The following is a 22,007-nucleotide window of genomic DNA, read 5'->3' on the forward strand; positions in this document are numbered from 1 at the left end:
TAAAAGCCCACGTTTACAAAGAGGAGGCCCAACGTCTGGATTTGTGACGGGCAAAGAAAGGGGTAAGGGGAGAGACAGTGTGGTGGGGACGGGGTGAAAACCGACTTCCTTTGAAGGGGTTTTGAAGGCGGCACAGGAGTTCGCCAGTGAGATTCTCCCTGATGTCTTCTCGGGTCCCTGGCCTCCTCCTGCCCTCTCCCCGAGTACCCATCATAGGCTCTGCTCTTTTTTTTTTTTTTTAATTTTTTTTTTCAACGTTTTTAATTTATTTTTGGGACAGAGAGAGACAGAGCATGAACGGGGGAGGGGCAGAGAGAGAGGGAAACACAGAATCGGAAACAGGCTCCAGGCTCCGAGCCATCAGCCCAGAGCCTGACGCGGGGCTCGAACTCACGGACCGCGAGATCGTGACCTGGCTGAAGTCGGATGCTTAACCGACTGCGCCACCCAGGCGCCCCGACTCTGCTCTTAAAAGCTTCATCCGGACACCGATCAGGGGCCCCGAGCTGTGTTAATAAAACAAATAAACCATCTTTGTGTCCTTTCTATACAAGTCTTCGCTTGAACTGTGCCCGGTCCCCCCACAGCCCCCCACGCCGCACGCGAACCCACCCCAACTCCGTGTTTTTGGGTTACTTCTGGGCAGTACCAGAAGCCCCGGGCCACGCTTCCGAGTGTCTTCGGCTATTCCGGAAACAACCGTCCGTCTCTGGGTCCTCGTTGGGCGTGTTCCCGCGCTCGCTGAGCTGCAAATAGTTCAGCTGTTTCCGGACGCTCTGGGCTGCCATGGAAACGCTTTCAATCCCAGCTTATTTGGCTCTTTCCTGAAAAGCTCAGATTCCTGTGGCGAGCTCCCTTCCCACCCCACCGCCTCCTGCTCCCTGAGCTCGGGGCCGCCTCGCGCCCTTAGGACCCATCCATCCGTTCCGGAAACTGTGGTCCATCCCTGGCTCTCGACTCACAGGGCCTCCCTCTGGGTCCGAGCGCACGCGGTTCTTTGCAGAAACTGCAGGCTCGGGGCTCAGCCTCGGTTCCACCAGCTGGGGGACACGCTCGGCGATTTCCGGAATCACTCGGTCATCTCGAAGCCCAGCCGGGCCGAGCCGAGCTTAGGGAAACGCTTAGCTGACGCGATTGCGCTCGGCTGTTTCCGGAAATGCTCGGCTATCTCGTGGCACCCTCTGCCCGCCAGTCCCGCGGGAGGATGTTCGGCTCTTTCCGGAAATGCTCGGCCATCCCCAGGCTCCGCCCCCGCCTCGCTTCACGCGCCTGGCCCGAACGCGCTCGGCCATTTCCGCCGGGGGCGGGCCCGGCTGTTCGGAACCGCGGCGGCTGTGGCGGAGGCGGGGATCCCGCGGCTGCGGCGACGGCGGCCGCGGCGGAGCCACGGGTCGGGCTCCGCTCCGTGTGACGGCGGCCGCGGCGGCGGTGGCGGCCGCGACCAGGTAAGTCCAGGCCGGCTGGCGTGGCAGGCTAGGCTGGGCGTGCGCGCCAATGCGGGGCGCCTAAGCAGAGCGCGGGGCCGAGGTGGAAGTCGGAACGCGAGCGCCTAGCCGCATCGCGCCCCGCGGGAACCGGGGGCCTCCGGGAGCAGGAGGCCTCGGGTTCGACCTGGCAGCGGTGCAGTCTGCCCCGGACGGTGGGGAGAGGAACGCGGTGCCCCCAGGCAGAGATAAGGCGCCGGGACTGCGGCCCCCGATGGAAGGAGGCCCTGCCTGGAGCGGGGCGTCGAGCAGTAATAAGGGGCACCCAGGCTTTGTGTGGGACATAGTGAGATGCAGGAGGGTCGGGGGTCGTCTCCGCTTCCGTTCCCCTGGGGGCTGCCGGGTCCACGCAGGCCCGGGCACGCCTCTGAATACGCGTGAGCGCGCGGGCCCTGCGTCCAGCCGCCGAGCCCCTGGCCAGGCCTGGCCCCTCCACCCGGCCTCTTGGATTCCCCGGGCGCACACACCGGGGCGTGTGCAAACGTGTGCACGTTGGGGCGCGGGGGCCCGGCAGGCGAGCGGATCCAGGCGGTTTCCTGGACGTCCCCTCGCTGGGCCTCAGTTTCCCCACCTGTAGAATGGTGGTACCGGGTCCAGGAAGCGGGTACGTTTGGGCACCCCGGAACGGGGAGCTAGCTTCTCCTCCCTGCAGAGAGTCCCTTCTGGGGCTCTCGTGGTCGGGGGACAAAGCCCCGACCCCTCTGTCTGGCACTCGAGGACCAGCGCGGTCGACGGTGGGTGGCTTTCATCGGGCCACCCTGAACTCTTGGCAAGCAACTTCCCACTGTCAAGCCTTTGCACGTACTATTCCCTCTAGCCAGTACTCTCTCCTATCCTTTCTGAAGACCCGCCCTCTAGAAAAGCACGCCCTCCCCCACTCCCCAGTCTCAGGAAGACCGAACCTGTGGGGCTGAGACTGGGAATGCCGTCCGTGGCGGGCTGTTTCCCCGAGGCTGGGTGCTCCTGGGGCGTGATCACGGATCGCCATGCGTCCAGCAGCCTCCCCCTTGGCAGCTGTGATGCCCTCCTGCCATTAACCCTCTCCTGGCTGCATGGAGGTCCCCTTGTCCTCCCATCACCCCCCCTCACGTTTTGAGATCCTACTCTAGGCCCCTCATTGAGCCAAGCTGGAACACGCACGCACGCACCTTCATTTCTCCCCCCGCAGGGACCTTGGACTCACTCGTTAGTCCTTTGCCCGCGCTGGGGCCTCCAGCTGGACCTGCTTTCCTACCTCTTTGCTTCCTTGCTGGCCCCTGTGTTCAGCTGGCCCGGCCCCTCCTCGGGACACCCATACTACCCGAAGCATTCCCCATCACGCTCTGCCCACTGGGGGTCTAACTGGCTTCGTGGCCCACTGGTCTGACAAAGACCTCCCTGCGCTGAGCCTCAGTTTCTTCCTCTCTAACAGGGGCGATGAAGAGCGTGCGATATGCCTGGGGCAGAGCTCGCCAGAACCCCAAGGGCTGCTGTTACGCCCATTTTACAGCTGGGGAAACAAGACTAGAGAGGGGCTGGGACTGGCCCAAGGTTACCCAGCGAGGGGATTCCAACCTCAGATTTGGGCCCATCTCTGGGGGTGGGGGTGGCAGGAGCCCGACCCGGCTGACGCTGCCCTGCCCATCTCCCCCTAGGTCGGCGTCCTGGCCAAGCATGGTGACAGCCTGTGCCCTCGGCCCCCTCGTCTGGCGCAGCCGGAAGAGCCGCCAGCCTCGGGCGCCGATGGCCCCCCGTGTGAGGGAGTGAGCAGCCTGGCCCTGCCCTACGGATCGAGGGGGGACGCAGCGGCCGAGTGACCTGAGACCACGCTGCCGACCCCCTCCCACCAGTTGACGGATGGTGGAGCGAGCCATGAGCGGCCCACGTCAGGGTCGTGGAATGATGGTGGGAGGCAAGGCATGAGCGACCCCCGTGGTCACCTGTAACTAACTTCTTGGTAGAAATAGTGGTCTCGGTGCCCCAGGCCGACTCAGCGGACCCTCCCCGGCCGTCGCCCCAGCTGATGGGGCCACCGGGGCCCCGAGCAGCAGCTTGACCGTCCAGACCCCACCCTGCCCAGCCATGGCCGGCGCCGAGGGCTTCCAGTACCGCGCGCTGTACCCGTTCCGCCGGGAGCGGCCGGAGGACCTGGAGCTGCTGCCCGGCGACGTGCTGGTGGTGAGCCGAGCAGCCCTGCAGGTGCTGGGTGTGGCCGAGGGCAACGAGCGCTGCCCACAGAGCGTGGGCTGGATGCCGGGCCTCAATGAGCGCACGCGGCAGCGAGGTGACTTCCCCGGCACCTACGTCGAGTTCCTGGGTCCTGTAGCCCTGGCCCGGCCCGGCCCTCGTCCGCGTGGCCCCCGCCCACTGCCCGCCAGGCCCCGGGACGGGCCCCCTGAGCCAGGTGAGCAGCAGGCAGGGGCCCCGGCAGGGGCGGGGGTTCCCTCAGACCCTCAGCTTCCTCTTCTTTCTAGTGAAGCAATGGCACCCCTTCCAGGGGAGGAGGAATAAGGACATGTGGTTGGTCAGCAAGTGTTGACTGCACTGCTGTCGAGGGCTGGGCACGGTTCATGGCGCCGGGGACACAGCGGTGGACACGGGCCCGGCCCTGCCCTTGTGGGGCTCCTGGTGCAAGGAGTGACAAGTGACGAGAAGTGATTAGGTAACGAAAAGGGCTGTGAGGAAGGAGCCTCACAAGGGGAGAGCTGGGGGTGAAGGGCTCCAGGCAGCAAGCACAGCAAAGGCAGAGGCTGAGAGGTAGGGCTGGAGGGGCGGGTTCGGGGAACAGCCCGTGGAGCCGAGTGGGAAGGGAAGGGCCACGCAACAGGGGCTGTGCCTCAGGGACTTTGTGGGATTGATTCTGAGCACAGTGGGGAGCGTTCGGCAGGATTCAGAGGTTCACTTTAGCCTCGTCCCTCAGTTTACTGATAGGGTCCCTTGAGAAACCCCCTCTCTGTTGCCCTAAGTTTACCTGGATTCCAAAATGGAGGGAGCCACAGAGCCTAAATAAAGAGGATGGGATGATCATTCCAGGCCATGTAGCACACTGGGGTATGAGGACCCCACATGCCTCCCCCAAAGACCCTTGGCCATCTACACTTCCGAGGCACGTGGAGGTGGAGGCCCTGCCAAGGGCCGGACGAGTGGTAGGAGTGCAGAATGAGGGCACTGGGGGTAGGCTGAAATTGCTGTCTGCTGGGCAGGGCACACGGGTTCCAGCCAGGGAAACCAAGGCTCAGGTTGTGGGGAGGAGGCTGGTTAAGTGCTGAGTGCCTGGTAGTCTGCTCCCCCACCCCCCGCCACAGCAACCCAGGGAGGCCCCGCCTACAGATGGGGAGACCCAGGTGCAAAGGAGTCAAACCACTCACCGTGGGCACATCCCCCAGGGAAGACCAAGGCCCTGGGAGGCGCCATGGCCCCAACCTTTGGCCTGCCCGGTTTTGTGCCAGAGGGACATTGATGCCCCAAGAGGGTCACAGCAGAACCCCACAGCGTGGGGCCGAGTTGGGGGGGGGTGGAAACAGAGGCTGTGGTGTGGTGCTGCTAGGGGTTTGCAGCATCTGGCGCCTCCAGGGCCGGGGCCTACGTCCCGCCTCAGCCTGGAGGAGCAGGAGGCGGCCCCATCCGGGCTCCCAGCCAAAATCTGCCTCTCCCCCTGGTAACAGCCGCCTCCCTCCTCTGCCTGGCCTCGGTCCAGCCACCACACACATGCCCACTCCGAGTGGCTGCCCAGCCCCGCCCTCCAAGTCTTCCAGGACTAGGTGACAGCGGCTGGGGCCAGCCCTCTCCAGGCCTCAGTTTCCTCATCTGGCAGCAGGAAGAACTGGTCCTTTGCATGTGCAGGCCCTGCCTCTCCAGGGCCCTAGGACCACCCAGCAACGTGCTGTGACTGCCCGTGTCCCCTCCGTTCCATCCCACACAGGGAGCTAGTGCACAACGTCAGTGTCGCACCTGGGCCCCCAGAGGGTGGTTGCTCCCTCCCTCAGCCTCAGTTCCCCCATCAATAAAATGGGGGTGACACCTGTTCTCACGAGACTTCCCTCCCCCGCTTCGCAGAGGAGCCACAGGCAACTTTCAAACCTGTGCCCCCACCCTGCCACCATCACCCACCTCCTCTCCCCTTGTTCTCTCTCTTTTTTTCCTCTTTAGTGTTTTTGACGTAGCTGGGCCTTTCTCCAGCTTGAGGCACCACCTGGCCCATCACTCAGGGAGGCCCCGCAGGCCTGGGCTTGCCCTTGCTGGATGCCAGGGCGTCCCTGCCGAGGGCCGGAGCCGCATCGAATGGTGGCCATGCAGGCAGAGCACGCCTGAACACAAAGGGCCCGGTGGAGCGAGAAACGCGGGCCCAGGAAGGCCTCTGACACCCGCTGGGAAGGGGTTCAGCATTTTTAAAACCGGGAGAAATACTTTTTTTTTTTAAAGCAAGATGACTTAGAGAATGGGGAAAGGTCCTTGAAATGAGGTGTTCTGACCCGGACAGGGGAGACTGTCCTTTTATTGTCTTCAACCGCTTTGTTGTTCCCACTCAGGGAGAAATGACACCAGGAACCGGTTTCTTACTCGAGGGAACTGAGGCTCAGAGAGGGCGGGTTCTGTACCCAAGGTCGCACAGTGAGCGACGGCAGCACCACTGTAGTGAATTCCCACGGGTGGCCTCAAGCAACAGTGTATTTTCTCACTGTTCCGGAGGCCACAAGTCCAAAATCAAGGTGTCGGCAGGGCCGTACACCCTCTGGAATGTCCAGGAACGGGTGGTTCTTTGTTTTTTCCAGCCTCCAGCACCTCCAGGTGTTCCTCGGCTTGTGGGCGCATCACCCCAATCTCTGCCTTTGTCTTCACCTGGCCTTCTCTCCTTATAAAGACACCAGTCATTGGATTGAGAGCCCCAAATCTAACATCTCGTCTCAAAATTCTTACCTTAATTGTATCCGCGTACTAAGGTCGTGCAGGTGTCAGGATTAAGATGCGGACATTTCATTTTGGGAGACACTAATCAGCCCGCTCTACCTGGTCTCTGAAAGTGTGTAAACTGGGACTTTAACCCAGAAAATCGTTTGCCACCAACTCAACCCTCCCAGCCGCTTCAGCCCGGCCTTTTGGCTTCCAAACGATGGCGGTTCAGATGCCAGGCTCCTGCCTAGACCCGACCCTACCGGGAGCCGCCCAAGCGGAGGTTCAGGCGAAGAAGGCCTGGAGTCCTTCCAGGGACCCCACCGACACGCTGTCCCCTTCTGCCAGGCCTCACGCTCCCTGACCTGCCAGAGCAGTTCTCCCCACCTGATGTGGCTCCCCCGCTCCTGGTGAAGCTCGTGGAGGCCATTGAGCGGACAGGTGAGCCTCCGCCCGGCTGCAACCCATGTATGCTGCTTGCTTATCTCTGGTGACGGGCCACTCATCCTCTCACGGGGCCGCCAGACCCACTCTGCATGGAAAGAAGCTGAGCTTGGATGCTCTGGGCCTCCACGTGGAGGTGGGGCAGTAGTGACTCCTACCGGGTTGGATGGGAATGTGGTCACCGGACCTGCGGTTGCATGTGCTGTGCCCTCTGGCACCACCTGTCTCCCCTCCCCCTGCTCTTCCGATCTCTGGGAGGTTGAGTAGCCATCCCAGGCCCCACAAGGGGTACGGGGATGCATGTGAGAGCTGGTCTTGCCATCTGGGGTGGAGCTGACCCACCCCTTCCCCTACCCCTCCAGGGCTAGACAGCGAATCCCTCTACAGGCCTGAGCTGCCCGCCCCGCGCACAGGTGAGGGGAAGCTTGGATGGGCAGGGGTTGGGGGGAGAACTGGCCCTGGGCCTCCTTGGCCAACCCTGCCCCCCCTGCCCCCGCAGACTGGTCCCTGAGCGACGTGGAGCAGTGGGACGCCACAGCCCTGGCAGATGGCGTCAAGGGCTTCCTGCTGGCGCTGCCCGCCCCCCTCGTGACGCCCGAGGCTGCGGCCGAGGCCCGCCGGGCCCTGCGGGGTGAGCCTGGCGGGAAGCCCGGGTGGGAAGGGGGCCGGGGCGGACCGGCGCCGGTCCCGGCCCCGGCTCACCCTGCCCCGGCCGTGTGTCCGCAGAGGCCACGGGGCCCGTGGGGCCGGCGCTGGAGCCCCCGACGCTGCCACTGCACCGCGCGCTCACGCTGCGCTTCCTGCTCCAGCACCTGGGCCGGGTGGCCCGACGTGCCCCGGCTCCGGGCCCCGCCGTGCGAGCCCTGGGCGCCACCTTCGGGCCGCTGCTGCTGCGCGCGCCGCCCCCCTCGCCGCCGCCAGGGGGCGCGCCCGACGGGTGAGGCGCCAGAGGGGGCGGGGCTGAGCCGGAGCTAAAAGGGACGGGCTTTCAGGGAGGAGGGGCGGGGAGCCTCCGCCCAGGGTGGGGTCTAGGCCGTGATAAAGGAGTGTGAACGGGGCCCCGGGGTTAAGAGGCCAGAGGTGTTGTGATGCCGGGACTAGTTAGGATAACCGGGGTGGGATCTGTGGTTCCGGGAAGACCCCAGCAGCCTTGAGACTTGAAGCGATGGGGCCTAGACCGCAGACGAGGCTCGTGGGTGGAGCTGTGCACCTTCGCTTCCGCTCCCCCTCCCACCCTAGGTGCTAGACTCCCGTGTGTTTGGTGTGTGAACATTTATCGAGTGCTTACTGCATACACGTAAACAGGCGGGGGGCCCCCACACCTGCCCGTCTTCTTCCCTACACGTGCTTTCACGTACGTCTGCCGCCCGATGCGGGACCCTGTGCGCCTCAGACCCTACCTACCCCCTGCGCTCCCCTTCCCCCTAGGACTGAGCCCAGCCCTGACTTCCCGGCGTTGCTGGTGGAGAAGTTGCTTCAGGAACATCTGGAAGAGCAGGAGGTCGCACCCCCAGGTGACTCTCCCCGCCCCCCACCCCAATATTAGCTCTTACTGTTGGGAATCACGAATACTGACCTGGAGTCCTGCCCGCATCAGCAAGCTCTGTTGCAATAGGAGCCAGCCACGGTATACAGTTGGTGCTCAGTGTACATTTCTTTCCCTGTCCCCCAGCGCTGCCGCCCAAACCCCCCAAGGCCAAGCCAGCCCCCGCAGGCCTAGCCAACGGGGGGAGCCCGCCCTCCCTGCAGGATGCCGAGTGGTACTGGGGTGACATCTCCAGGTATGGCCGTGGGACGGGGCCACGTGGCGGGCAGAGCCCGAAGGGCAGGGTCTCCCGGTGGGCGCCCCAATCCTGGGTGTCCCCGCAGGGAGGAAGTGAATGAGAAACTCCGGGACACACCCGACGGCACCTTTCTGGTCCGAGATGCATCCAGCAAGATCCAGGGGGAATACACACTGACCCTCAGGTGGGGGCCTGCCCCTTCAGGGGTGACTGGGTGTGAGAGGTGGGAGGGAGGACACCCAGGGCAGAAGGACAGGGGGTTGCCTGGAGAGTGGGGCACGTGCGGTGTCCGGACGGCTGGGGATCCCACGGGCTGCTGACACCCCTCTCGCCCGCCCCTAGGAAAGGCGGGAACAACAAGCTGATTAAGGTCTTCCATCGTGACGGGCACTATGGCTTCTCAGAGCCGCTCACCTTCTGCTCCGTTGTGGACCTCATCACCCACTACCGCCACGAGTCGCTGGCCCAGTACAATGCCAAACTGGACACACGGCTCCTCTACCCGGTGTCCAAGTACCAGCAGGTCTGCGGCCAGGGTGGGAGGACAGTGCCAGCCTCCGGCACAAGTGCCCCAGGCCGCTTCTCTGATCACCCCGGGTGTCCCTAGGACCAGATCGTCAAGGAGGACAGCGTGGAGGCGGTGGGCGCCCAGCTCAAAGTCTATCACCAGCAGTACCAGGACAAGAGCCGCGAGTACGACCAGCTCTACGAGGAGTACACACGCACCTCCCAGGTACCACTGGCCTGCACACGTGGGGAGACCCAGGCGTGGAGGGGGCGGCGGCGAGGCCGTAGGGACAGCCGTCTGCTTCCAGGTCACAGAGCAGTCATCAGCACCCGGAACTGCCCTAAAGGCAGAAATCAATGCATGTGTTTTCAAAAAAGGAAGGCACCAGCCAGCCTCCCGGGAGCAGCTGAGTCAGGACCTAGAAAATGTCTTGGTGGAGCCTCTGCGTTTCTCGGGGCCTCACTTTCCCCATCTGGAACCGCGGGTCTTCCTTATTTCTCCATAACCCCTCAACCTGGATGTTATTCTGAGTGATGATAACCTGACAAAGAGTTGATGGAGACAAAGGGTCAGGCGATCACGGGAAAGAGCAACATCTTTTAAAACAGGGAAGGGGGATGGGGCGCCTGGGTGGCTCGGTTGGTTAAGCATCTGACTGCGGCTCAGGTCAGGATCTTCTGTGAGTTTGAGCCCCGCGTCGGGCCCTGTGCCGACAGCTCGGAGCCTGGAGCCTGCTTTGGAGTCTGTGTCTCCCTCTCTCTCTGCTCCTCCCCCACTCGTGCTCTGTCTGTGTCTCCCTCAAAAATAAACATTAAATTTTTTTTTTAAACAGGGAAGGGGGAGGGAGGTTTTATCACTCAAACACTGTTAATAATCTACTTCTGACGTTGAAAAAAAAAATCTACTTCTGTAAGTTGAGACGCAGCTTATTCAGACTGGACATCCCATTTCAGGCAGAGAATATCTCGGTTCCCCCTGCCATCCCCGAGGAATTTCTTTCTTGTCCCCCTTTTTTTTTTTTTTTTTTTTTCAACGTTTTTTATTTATTTTTGGGACAGAGAGAGACAGAGCATGAACGGGGGAGGGGCAGAGAGAGAGGGAGACACAGAATCGGAAACAGGCTCCAGGCTCCGAGCCATCAGCCCCGAGCCCGACGCGGGGCTCGAACTCACGGACCGCAAGATCGCGACCTGGCCGAAGTCGGACGCTTAACCGACTGCGCCACCCAGGCGCCCCTCTTGTCCCCTTTTTACTGATGGGTCGTCTGAAGCTCTGAGCAGACAAGACGCCTGCCTGATGGGTGATGAACATTGTGATCCTGGGAGTGACTTAGGGCCCCTGAGTCTCAGTTTCCCCATTAATAGCTCTCGCTTTGTAGGAAGCTCTTGGCAGGTTCTACAAGATGATATGTTGAAAGTACTCCATGTAGCATGCACCCTGAGAGGGAGCCCCATGCCCTGTGTGTAGCAACTAGATTTGTCATTTTTTCTAATTTTTTAAATTTATTTTGAGAGAGAGAGAGAGAGAGAGTGCACGTGAGCAGGGGAGGGACAGAGAGAATCCCAAGCAGGCTCTGTGCTGTCAGCATGGCACGCTGAAGGCACACTATCGTGCAGCTCTCAGACCTAAGCTTCCGGCAACTTAGGCGTGAGATCATGACCCGAGCCAGTACCCAGAGTTGGACGCTTAACCAACTGAGCCACCCAGGTGCCCCTAGATTTGTCTTTAATTCTCAGCAGTGCTAACAGATCCAGGTGTTTGTAGGGTACCCAGAAGAGAGGATCTAAAGGGAGAGTGGGTTTGGGGAGTGGGGTTCTGAAGGCTGAATAGGAGTCCGTTCAGTACAGGAGGAGCTAGAGGAATGACGCACCTGATGGAGGGAACAGCGTGAGCAAAGTCTCCATATCAGAGTGGGGAATCTGCCTTCACCCCTCATGAGGGACTTGAAAGGAATCCCAGCAGGTGCTAAGAGTCCCCCCCCCCCCCCGCCATGTCAGGAGTTGCAGATGAAGCGCACAGCAATCGAGGCCTTCAACGAGACCATCAAGATCTTTGAAGAGCAGGGCCAGACACAAGAGAAGTGTAGCAAGGAGTATTTGGAGCGCTTCCGGCGTGAGGGCAACGAGAAAGAGATGCAGAGGTGAGTCGGCTCCTCTGCCCTGCCCTACCCCCCGCCCTACCCTGACCTGGCACAGGGCGCTTGGGGAAAGAAAGGAAACAGAGGGGACACCCCGAGTTCCAGGGGGAGGGAGGGTCGTTTGAAATGGGCTCTGAAGGATGAATAGGAGTTCGCGGGAAAGAAATCAGGGACGCGGCAGTGCAAAGGCGTAGAGGCTGGGGCGCCGTCTGAGGCCTCAGAGCCGCCCCTCCCACAGGATCCTGCTGAACTCAGAGCGGCTCAAGTCTCGCATCGCCGAGATCCACGAGAGCCGCACGAAGCTGGAGCAGGAGCTGCGGGCACAGGCCTCCGACAACCGGGAGATCGACAAGCGCATGAACAGCCTCAAGCCAGACCTCATGCAGCTCCGCAAGATCCGAGACCAGTACCTCGTGTGAGTGCCTGGCTCTGTGCTCGGCTGCAGAGTCCCTCGTGAGTTCAGGCACATCTGGCGGGGTGATCTCTGCCGGGGCCTCACTCTCGTTGCCTCCACCAAGCGGCCCCGCCTTGCCCCTGAGACCCCTCGTCTGTCCCCGAGCCCCCCCGGCCCTGTCGATCAGACCCCTCCTAGCCCCCTCCCCCCCAGGAAGGGCTACCTAGGTACGGGGCGGCCTCAGCCTCATAGTGGTCTGCGAAATGGGAACACTGTTCCCACGGAGCTTGGTCACTGGGAGCCTCCAGCAGAAGCCAGTCTGTGGATGCCAACCGCGCGGCCTAGCGCACGGGAGGGTCGCAGCAGCCCCAGCCCGAGCTGAAATCGTGCCCCTGCCCCCCACCCCGAGCCGCCGAGGGCTTCCTCAAGGGCTTCTCTCGCCCACCTCCGCCTGAGATGCGTACGTGTACCTGCCATGTGCCAGACACTGTGCTGAGTACCGTGTGCGCGTTAGCTCATTCTGTTCTCTCAAAGTTCTTTGTAAAGTTAGCCCTTAACAGCTGAGGGAAACAGGTACGGAACAGAGCCCCCTCCCATGTGAAGGCACACTGCCGTGCAGCCCTCAGGCCTAAATTTCTGGTAGCGATAAGACCTTGCTGGGGTGGCCCATTCTAGGGGTCGGATAAGTGTTAAAGGAAACATAGTAAGTGGGGGGCTTCCCTGGAAGGTCCCCGGGGCCAAGCTGTCCTTGACCAAGCCAAGGCTGACCCCTTGTGGCAACCGGCGGTATTGCACCCAGAACGTGCACTCCTGTAGGCCGGTCCTTGCCTCCGCCGGGCTGCCCTGACCCACTGTGGGCTAGCCTGCCTGTGCTGCTCTGTTCCCCTCCCGGCAGGGTGGAATGAGCCTACCTTTCCTCTTCCTCCAGGTGGCTTACCCAGAAAGGTGCCCGGCAGAAGAAAATCAACGAGTGGTTGGGGATCAAAAATGAGACCGAGGAGTAAGTGGACACCCGATGGGGGCCCGGGAAGGCTTCCCGGAGGACGGGGCCGATTTCGGTGGGTTTTGCAGGATGAGTAGGAGTTCACCAGGGCAGGTGAGTCGTCCAGGCGGCAGGAGAGCCTCAGAGGCTTGTGGGTGAGTGACCAGGGTCCCTCCCTGCTTCCCCCGCAGCCAGTATGCGCTGATGGAAGACGAGGATGACCTCCCCCACCACGAGGAACGCACGTGGTACGTGGGCAAGATCAACCGCACGCAGGCTGAGGAAATGCTGAGTGGCAAGCGGGATGGCACCTTCCTCATCCGCGAGAGCAGCCAGCGGGGCTGCTATGCCTGCTCTGTGGTGTGAGTGCCGGGGGAGGGCGGGGGGGGGGGCCGGGAGTGAGCGCAGGGGTGGGGGATGTGCGTGTTCCTCCTGAGAGCTCTCGCTGAGCACGTACTGTGTGCTAGACCTTGGGAAGATGGCCAGGAAGAAGCTCCCCGCCGCACCCCCCCACAATGGCTGCCACAGGCAAGGGAGGAAGCTAAGGCAGGAGGCGGTGGCATCCGGACCAGGGTGGGTGGGGTCCAGGACGTGGGTCCAGCGCCGAGGTCACCTGGTGGGAGTAGCGGGAACGGGGAGAGCCCGGGAGGAGCCCACCTGAGCGCCCCCTTCGCCTGCGCCTGCAGGGTGGACGGCGACACCAAGCACTGTGTCATCTACCGCACGGCCACCGGCTTCGGCTTCGCGGAGCCCTACAACCTGTACGGGTCGCTGAAGGAGCTGGTGCTGCATTACCAGCACGCCTCCCTGGTGCAGCACAACGACGCGCTCACCGTCACGCTCGCCCACCCCGTGCGGGCCCCCGGGCCCGGGCCCCCGCCGGCCACCCGCTGACCACCGAGCACCGGCCCGGAGCGGTCACCCCCGGGGCCCGGAGGCTGGGGGGGGGGGGCAGTCCCATCCTTCTGCCTCTGTCCCTTCTTCCGGGTTTTCTGTCTGTCTGTCTCCGTTAGGAGCCTCTTCCTGTCTCTCTTTCCATCTCTCTTTCTGAGCCTCCCTCCGTCTCTCCCTGTCACCCTGTCTCTTTCCCTCCCCACCTGTCGGTCCTTCTCTCTGTCCCTCTGTGTCTCCGGGTTGGGGGTCCTACCTCCCCAACCCCATACCCGCCTCCTCCATGGGCACTGCCCTCCCCACGGCTCTGGCCACCCCTAATCCTGTGCGCCCTGCCCACCAGAGCCCCCCACCCCCGGGGTCCCCGAAGCCCCACCTGGCTGCACCTGCCATGTTTACAGAGGCCCCTGGGCTGTGCGGCCCCAGCCTGGGTGCCCCGATTTTTAAGCCATAGACCTGGGGTCACGGCAGGAAGGAACTTTACTTGGCCACTTCCAAGAACTTTGGCTGGGACAGTCTGGGCCGGGCGGGACCCGCCCCCAGACCCAACTTCCCCTCCAAACCCTGAAGTGAAACCACCACTTGGTTATCCCCCCCACAGGGGCCACCGGCCAAGAAGCAATGCCCCAAAATGAAAAGAGTTAAAAATAAACTCACAAGCCGGCCCCACCCGGCACCAGGCCTCCCAGAAATAGAGGCCCCCCGGCACCGCTTGGGCGGCTGAGACGCATCACTGCCCACGGCACCTCTACTCAGTGTAGGTTCAAGGCTTCTCCTCGATCATGTTGGGTTCTGATTTGATTTTCTCTTGACTGTAAAGCCCCTTTTTTCTCTCCTCTTTTGGGATGAGAGTCCTGGTTTTCTACACTACCCGTGGACCGCCCCCGCCCCCACACCTCCTGCCTGCCCAGCTAGGCTGGCAGGCAGGTTTTGTATAGTACGTTGATACTGATATGGATATAAAACATCGAACGTGTGGATGCTTCTGTTGTTGGTGACGGGACTTCTCTATGACTCCCGTGTGCTGGGGACCCTGGCATTCACAGGGTCACACAGACCCGGCAGCCAGTGAAGGCTGACAGTCCTCCCTCCCTCCCCGCCACCCGGTTTAGCTGCTTGTGACCAGAGAAGTTGAGAGACCTGCCCAAGGTCACAGGGCAGAGAGGCTCAAACCCTGAGCTCTGCCCTGCGCCACGGCCTCCTCAAGGCACCCCAGACTCCAGCCCGGCTTCTGACCAGCATCCAGGCTGTCCCCCAGGTTTGAGTCCCAGCCCACGGCCACCAGCCAGGCCCTCAGGGAAGCCGCCTCCCCTCTGATGGGCAGCTTCGTCATTGCCAGGTGGGGTCGATAGCACAACCCTCTCATCACACGCAGAAGCCCCCCCCCCCCTCCATGTCCTTAATGCCCTCAGTGCCAGCCCCTCCCTGCTGACTCTCCTCTGACCCCCTCCACACCCACCCCTGACTTTCAGGCCTCCAGGTCCCAGAGGACGTTGACCTGGGGCCTCATGGTGTCTTTGACCTTGACCAATCGCCATCCTCCCCTCCCCAAGGTCCCGGTCTCTCAGCCCTCCCCTCTCCTCCCCCCTCCCCCTATGGAGAGTAAGCTTTCTGCCCTCTCCCCTCCGGGCGCGGCACCTATCAGGGCCCAGCATGCCTGCAGCAGCCCAGGATAAATGAACAAAGCTGCCCTCTGAACCGTTTCTCACTGGGCTCCCAGGGGCAGGACCTGCCTCCCTTGGCCTGAGCGCCCGGGCTCTCCCCAGGACCGCCCCTGCTGTGCCCTGTGAGTGATTCCAGCCCAGACGCTGTCTCCCCTGTGGTCTTCACCCACTGCGTGGGGGAACACGGGATAAAGGTCACCTTCTAGGTCCCATGACACCAGCAGGCTGAGCCTGGAGACAAGAGATAACAGCCCACATGGCCTCCAGCAGGTGCCTGCACTCAGCCACCTGCTATGTTTCCTTGGGACAGTCCCCCCCCCCCCCTTTCTGATCCTCTCCCCAGAGGATCTGACCCTCAGATTCCTCTCACCAAGGAGGATGGATAGTTGCTACTCCCACCCCCAAGAGCAAGTCTCTTAAGGCTTGGATAAGCAAAGGAATGGGGTTACCTCTGGGAATTCATCCAATCGGGCTGGGGCCTAGTAACCACTGGAAAACTTGTAGCAATTTAGGATTATTTCTTCTGCCCTGCCCTGCATGGAGAAGTGCACACAAAGTCTACAAAGTTGTAGGGCTTCCTCTTCCAGAGACATCACAGAAATGGGTTTTGCAAAGGGTTCAAAGAGATTTGGCAGGACCATCCAGCCGTGGGGACTTTAGGGAACCCCCTCGCCCCCGCCCAAAGCTGCTGCCATGGACACCAGGCTGGGAGGCTGGGGCTTCTCCCAGACCGGAAGGAGGCAGAGCTGGGGAGCTGGGGACTTGGCTGTGTGATCTGGGCCAGGTTTGGGCATTTCCTCCCGTGGGATCAGGTCCTGTGTCATGCCTGGTATTTGAGGCCCTGCAAGGTCTGAACGTCTGGGTTATTCCCTCATCACCCCCAGCCTCCACCTCAGGCTAGTCTCTGCCTGCACCTCGGTCTTGGGTCTTGTGTCAACACCTTTCCAGCTGGGCCACCCCACCCCTAGCCTGGGGCAACCCTCCCTCTGCCTCTGAGCCCACCACGTGGCTTTCTTCCCCAGACTTCACTCTTCTCCCCATGTTCCAGAAGGGGAAGCTGAGGGTCCATCGCTTGAGATGTCCAGTAGAGTCTGGAGACAAACCCGGTTTGCGTCCCCCACGGTCAGCCCCCCTCCCTCCCATGGGAGCTCCCTGCGGGCCTGGATGCTCACCCCCACCCCCCCCCCCAAGCTTTGGATGGAGGAGAGAAGGAACTCCAGCTTTCCTCTTGCCCCGCCACCCCCACCCCAGCCAGGGCTGGGAGGACCCAGAGAAGTGAGGGGCCTTCCCCTCACTGGCTTCTGCTTTCTGGCCCAGCTGTGGCCAAGCCTGAGTCAGCCCCGCGGGACCACGCTTGGTGGCACTGAGGCGTCGGGGCTGGGGAGCCTGAGAGGAGGAGGGGGCGCGAGGGGCAGGACCGGGGCTGGGGAGCCTGAGAGGAGGAGGGGGTGGCGAGGGGCAGATCCCATGGTCGAGAGTGAGGGGCTCCCCGCGCAAGGCTGGGGTGCGGGGACCGGCTGTGCAGCCCCTCCCTGCTCCCCCATAAGAGAGCAGGGTAGGGAGACGGGGCTCCCAAGCTAGGAACGGGGGCCTGGGTCACCCTGGCCAACCCCAGAGCTGTCTGTGGGCCCATGGAGACCCTTCTTTCTCTCTCTCTCTCCCTCTCTCTGTGTCTATCTCTGAAGCCTCCACCTAATCTCTGCTCCCCGAGTTCTTGCCCCAGCCTCACGTGACTGGGCGACCCTGGGGGCTGGGAGGGGTCGAGAGAGATGGAAAGGCGGCCCCACGGCCTCCTCGGGATGGCGGGCCCAGCACCTGGTGGGAGTGAGGGTGGGGGACAAGCTGGACAGGGACCCAGAGAGGTCAATAGGTACCTAGAGACGCCAGCCCCAGCCCCCAGGGGCGTGGGCATCGGGAGGCGGGTCCGGCTGGGGGCTGGGCCACCGCGGGGTTAAAGGCTGCTCCTTCCCCGGGCCGCTGCTCCCGCCTCCGCACGCTGGCCCGGCTGTGATGGCCTCGTCGCCACCCCTGCCGTTCCTGCCGCCGCCGCCGCTGCTGCTGCTGTTGCTGCTGGGGGTCCCCGCGGTGGCGCGGGCGTCCTCGCTGGACAGACTCCCCGAGGGGGCGGCCGCCTGCCGGGTAGGGATGGCGACGCGGCGGGTGGGCCGGCGGGGACCGACGCCCAGGCAGGGGGCGACGCGGGACAGGCGGCTCCTCCCCTCTCCCCGGACTTTGCCGGGAAAGCCTAGGGTCCCGGGGACGCTGTCCCGGCGGGTACCGAACCCCACCCGCGGGCACCGTGGCCGCGCTCGGATTCGTTTCACTTTCCCATCTCGCGTCCGAGACTCTCCGGCAGTCCTCCACCCACCCCCGCCCGCCCAGCCCGGGGGTGCATTGAGCACCTACTGTGTACGTCTGGGGCGGGAAAGGAGTCTCCTTCTGTATGCCAGGGGAAGCCCAGATAAGTCTGCCCGTGGCACCGACCCTGCAGGTGCTGCTTACTGGGTGCATTCCGGCCAGGGAAGAAAGAGCTCGCGTGCTTCTGGGGCCGAGCAAGCAGTTGTCCCGGAGGCTGAGCGACTTGCTCACTGCTGCACAGACGCTGGCTGCTGCCATCCGTCAGCCGAAACCGGAAATCAGCACATATTAGGCGCCGCCTCTGCAGTGGGGTTTGGGAGGGGTTCACCTGGGCCCCTTAAGAGGAAGAATAAATAAGGAGTCAGCGCAAGGGTAGGGCCCTGCTCAGCTCGGGGGGCCAAGGCTCTGGGGGATGAGGTGGCAACAAATGAGCATGAATTAGTCTCCCGTGGTATGCACCTCTGAGAAGGCAGGATTGAGGGCAGTGACCAGAAATGGGCATGCCTCGGGTCCTTACTGCATACAGTTCCCCTGGGCCAGGGGTTTCACCTCAACTGAAGGAAAGCAAGAGCTGTGCATAAATTAAGTGCCTACTGTTTGCAAGTCTTTGTTTTGCAGAAAAACTAGGAAGACTTAGGGATGCAATAAAGCCTTAGGGTCAGGATTCCACCTGGCAACGTCCGAAAGGAGGGCAAAATGGAGCACCTACTGTTTGCAGCTACCTTTCTGCAAGAGAACCAAGCGGGGCTGTACTCCCTTCACACCCCTTCCTCCCACACAGGCTGGGGACCTGTGCCCACAGGGGCCCCTCGGGAAGTCACAATCCCCGCCTGTCAACGTGAGCCTCTACTACGAGGCACTGTGCCCCGGCTGTCGGTCCTTCCTGATCCGAGAACTCTTCCCGACCTGGCTGATGGTCCTGGAGATCCTCAACGTCACGCTGGTGCCCTATGGAAATGCCCAGGTACGTTGGCACTGGGGACACGGAGGCGCCAGGGGAGGGGGCAGCCGGCGGGCCAGCCAGCTACTCACCTAGCTGCCTTGCAGGAGCAAAATGTCAGCGGCAGGTGGGAGTTCACATGCCAGCACGGTGAGCAGGAATGCAAGCTTAACAAGGTGGAGGTGAGCAGCTCCCAGAATTCCCGAGCGGTGGGGGCAAGAGGCTGGGGACGTTGCCCGTTGTCGGGAAGGCCGAAGCAAGGCTCAGAAGGGACTGGAACCGGCCCCATCCTCTGCCTGCGTGCCTCCACTGAGTCATATCCTCGTTCACCCCTTTATTAGTGAACACCCGCGATTACTCCCGGAGTGGTGTAGGTAGGGGTGCCCTGGGCCCACTGCATGCCCTTGCCTGTCTACTCCCTATCCCACAGGCCTGCCTGTGGGACCAGCTAGAGAGGAATATGGCCTTCCTGACCATTGTCTGCTTGGAGGAAATGGATGACATGGAGAAAAACCTGAAGCCGGTGAGCCACACCCCTCCCCTTGGCCCAGGTTGGGAGGCCCTGGGCTTCCCTGTACCCAGACGGACCCAGGCTCAAGTCTTGGCCCGACCACCACTCTCTCTGTAGCCCCAGGAAAGTGACCTTCCCTCGGGAAGCCTCACATCTCTGAATCAAGGGAACAAAGATCTTTTGGAGGCAGGGGTAGATCAAGGAGGGCTCCCTGGAGGAGCTGCCTCTGAACTGGGCTTGGATGAACAGAAACGTACAGGCATACGGATGATGATCCTCATCTGGGGTATGAGGATGACAGGACAGGCCCGCCTACTTCTCGGGAGGGTTACGAAAAACAATTCCCAACGGAGTAACTCATGAATGCCAATCGTTTATTCACTCATCAAACATCTGGACCACCTAAGAGGCCTCACCCCGGGATGCCCCGCAGCCCTGCAGAGTCATAGCGGGGCCAGAAGAGTGAGGAGGAGGGAGCACTCAGAAGATTCTGGAGAAGGAAGCGGAGGGGTGTTCCTGGTGGAGGGAACAGCACATAGGAAAGCTCCGAGGAAAATGAGACGCTAGAGGGGCCAGTCTAGGGGCTGCAGGTCTGGTCTCACGAGAGGCAGGAGCAGTCGGACTCCCCTTCAGGCAAACATTAAGCACCTGCTGTTTATGGGTCTTACCCAAACGTCTCCTGTTGCCAGTGAGGAAACAGAAGCTTGGCTCGGGGGCGGGGGGGGGGGGGGGGGGACTGGAGGAGGCACCGTTGGGGAGATAACACAGAGGAAGCTGAGGCAATGCTCCAGCTCACCAGCAACCCTTCTCCACCCTCAGTGCCTGCAGATCTATGCTCCGGACGTGTCCCCGGACACCATCATGGAGTGTGCAATGGGGGACCGCGGCATGCAACTCCTGCACATTAACGCCCAGCTCACAGATGCCCTGCAGCCGCGCCACGAGTATGTGCCCTGGGTCGTTGTCAACGGGGTAAGAGCTCTCGGAACCCTGCGTGTGGCCCCGGGGCAGGGAGCAGGATGATGGATGTGCCCACTGGTCTGGGAGGCAGGGGCCAGACTCAGGAGCCATTTGCAGCCCCTTCCGGGCCGGACTCAGGTTAGTTGGGCCAAGTGGAGCCGGGGAGAGTGTACGACTTCCTGTCGTGTTTTGTGCAGAAGCCCTTGAAAGACCTGAGTCAGCTCCTAAGCCTCGTCTGCCACCTGTACCAGGTAAGCTGGAAGGGGAACAGAGGGGCCGCTGGGGGCGGGTAGGGACCCGTTCCGGGACCGCCAGCTCACGGCTGTCCCCTCCAGGGTGAGAAGCCAGATGTCTGCCAACCCGTGGCCAGCTCCCACAGGGAACTCTGCTTCAGGTGACCGCTGGTGCCCTCGAAGGGAGCTGATGGAGGAAGAGCCAGAGCACTGCCCCCGTTTTTTCCGATCCCTGACTCTCAGTGGCTGCTACTCACCATCCGGATAATTTCTACACATTCCACGAAGCCCAGACTCAGAATCCTGCCCCAACATCAAGACCCTTGCCCCACTGGTGACGGTGCTACCTTGAAACTAGTTGAATAAACACTTCTGGATGTTGTGATTCATTTGATAAGTTCGCAGATCTCTCTCTTCCGGCCAACGCCATGCCGAGACCCCTGAGAAGTCTCCTTTCTAGGGAATGCAGAGCCGGACAGACGTTCCTGGTCCCCCAGGGAGCAGAGATGGGCCAGAGGGAGGCACCAGGGCAGGAGGACCCCAGAGAGAGAGTGAAGGCTCTGCGTAGGAATAGGGGCACTGGGGCTCGGGTTCTGAAGGGTGAGTAGGAGTTCATTGGGCAGAGGAGGTATTCATTAATTCAACCCACAACACTAACTGTTCCCTTTTGCTGACCCCGCACTAATAGGAGTTGAGCCAGAAGGTGGAGCAGGGATCTTGTCTAGGGAGTTTCGAAGAATGCGTTCACTAGTGGCAGGGGGGTGGATCCCCGCATTCCAGGCAAGAGGAACAGAGTGCAAAGACCAAGCCAGCAGCAAAATCTGGAGCTGTGGGCGCCTGGGTGGCTCAGTCGGTTAAGCATCTGACTTTGGCTCAGGTCATGATCTCACGGTTGGGGAGTGCGAGTCCCGCATCAGGTTAGCTTGAGCCCCACTTCGGGTGAGTCCCGCTTCTCTCTGTCTCCCTCTCTCTCTGCCCCTCTCTGTCCCTTGCTCACTTGCGCCCTCTCTCAAAAAAAGAAAAAAAAAAAAAATCTGGAGCTATAATGCCAAGTTGAGGCCAGGCTGAGAACACCAGGACATATTATAGGATACCTTAAAAGTGTTTTGGTTTTGGTTTTTGAGAGAGAGAGAGAGACCCGGGTGGAGAGGAGCAGAAGAAGAGGGAGAGAGAACCTCTCTCTCCTGAAGCAGACTCCCCACTCAGCGTGGAGCCCGATGCAGGGCTCGATCTCACAACCGTGAGATCATGACCTGAGCCCAAACCAAGAGCTGGACGCTTAACCAACTGAGCCACCCAGGCGCCCCAAGATACTTTTCAAAACAAAACAAAAAAAAAAAAAAAAAAGGATTCTTAGACTGATACAAAATGATTACATGTTAAAAATTTTATTTCATTCATGGTTAATGAAGAAACCTGGTTAGATGTTCAAAGAAGCATTCAAAGAACAGGGAGGTTTATAAATGAGAAATCTTGAAATGATTGTGCAAATGGAAGTAAAAATGACTTTCACTTTCTCATAAAGTGGCGGGAGGGGGTAACACGTTTTTTTTACTCCCAGTTTTTTTTTGTTTTACTTTTATTTATTATTTATTTAAAATCAATTTAGGGGCGCCTGGGTGGCTTGGTCGGTTAAGCGTCCGACTTCGGCTCAGGTCATGATCTCACGGTCTGTGAGTTCGAGCCCCGCGTCGGGCTCTGTGCTGACAGCTCAGAGCCTGGAGCCTGTTTCAGATTCTGTGTCTCCCTCTCTCTCTGCCCCTCCCCTGTTCATGCTCTGTCTCTCTCTGTCTCAAAAATAAAAAAATAAACGTTAAAAAACAATTTTAAAAATAAAAAAATAAAATC

The 22,007-nt window shown here is 61.2% G+C and overlaps 2 protein-coding genes across 3 annotated transcripts; both read left to right on the forward strand.

The window, feature by feature from the left end:
* Nucleotides 1–466: 466 nt before the first annotated feature.
* PIK3R2 (phosphoinositide-3-kinase regulatory subunit 2) lies at nt 467–14,471 on the forward strand. 2 transcript variants are annotated; one of them, XM_049640248.1, is made up of 16 exons: nt 467–1,445; nt 3,119–3,867; nt 6,702–6,794; nt 7,160–7,210; nt 7,297–7,428; nt 7,524–7,734; nt 8,226–8,311; nt 8,470–8,578; nt 8,667–8,765; nt 8,924–9,104; nt 9,189–9,314; nt 11,087–11,229; nt 11,465–11,641; nt 12,549–12,620; nt 12,794–12,964; nt 13,289–14,471. In XM_049640248.1, exons 2-16 carry the CDS (start codon nt 3,546–3,548, stop codon nt 13,494–13,496), a joined length of 2,181 nt encoding a protein of 726 aa, XP_049496205.1. In that variant the 5' UTR covers nt 467–1,445; nt 3,119–3,545; the 3' UTR covers nt 13,497–14,471. The 2 variants fall into 2 exon arrangements, with proteins under 2 accessions (XP_049496205.1, XP_049496206.1); XM_049640249.1 differs by having other exon boundaries at nt 12,794–12,850.
* Nucleotides 14,472–17,117: 2,646 nt separating this feature from the next.
* IFI30 (IFI30 lysosomal thiol reductase) lies at nt 17,118–20,556 on the forward strand. The gene is made up of 7 exons (XM_049640250.1): nt 17,118–17,296; nt 18,297–18,479; nt 18,563–18,637; nt 18,886–18,978; nt 19,786–19,938; nt 20,124–20,177; nt 20,262–20,556. Exons 1-7 carry the CDS (start codon nt 17,168–17,170, stop codon nt 20,322–20,324), a joined length of 750 nt encoding a protein of 249 aa, XP_049496207.1. The 5' UTR covers nt 17,118–17,167; the 3' UTR covers nt 20,325–20,556.
* The last annotated feature ends 1,451 nt before the right edge of the window (nt 20,557–22,007 follow it).

The sequence above is a fragment of the Panthera uncia genome, chromosome A2 (genome assembly GCF_023721935.1).
Source record: "Panthera uncia isolate 11264 chromosome A2, Puncia_PCG_1.0, whole genome shotgun sequence".
Taxonomy (NCBI): Eukaryota; Metazoa; Chordata; class Mammalia; order Carnivora; family Felidae; genus Panthera; species Panthera uncia.

Coding starts and splice junctions, on each gene's coding strand:
- PIK3R2 (XM_049640248.1), top strand. CDS start 3,546: ATGGCCGGCGCCGAGGGCTTCCAGTACCGCGCGCTGTACCCGTTCCGC. Junction 7,211..7,296: donor GCTGCCCGCCCCGCGCACAG/GTGAGGGGAAGC, acceptor CTGCCCCCGCAG/ACTGGTCCCTGAGCGACGTG. Junction 8,312..8,469: donor GCAGGAGGTCGCACCCCCAG/GTGACTCTCCCC, acceptor CCTGTCCCCCAG/CGCTGCCGCCCAAACCCCCC.
- IFI30 (XM_049640250.1), top strand. CDS start 17,168: ATGGCCTCGTCGCCACCCCTGCCGTTCCTGCCGCCGCCGCCGCTGCTG. Junction 18,638..18,885: donor GCAAGCTTAACAAGGTGGAG/GTGAGCAGCTCC, acceptor CCTATCCCACAG/GCCTGCCTGTGGGACCAGCT. Junction 20,178..20,261: donor TCGTCTGCCACCTGTACCAG/GTAAGCTGGAAG, acceptor TGTCCCCTCCAG/GGTGAGAAGCCAGATGTCTG.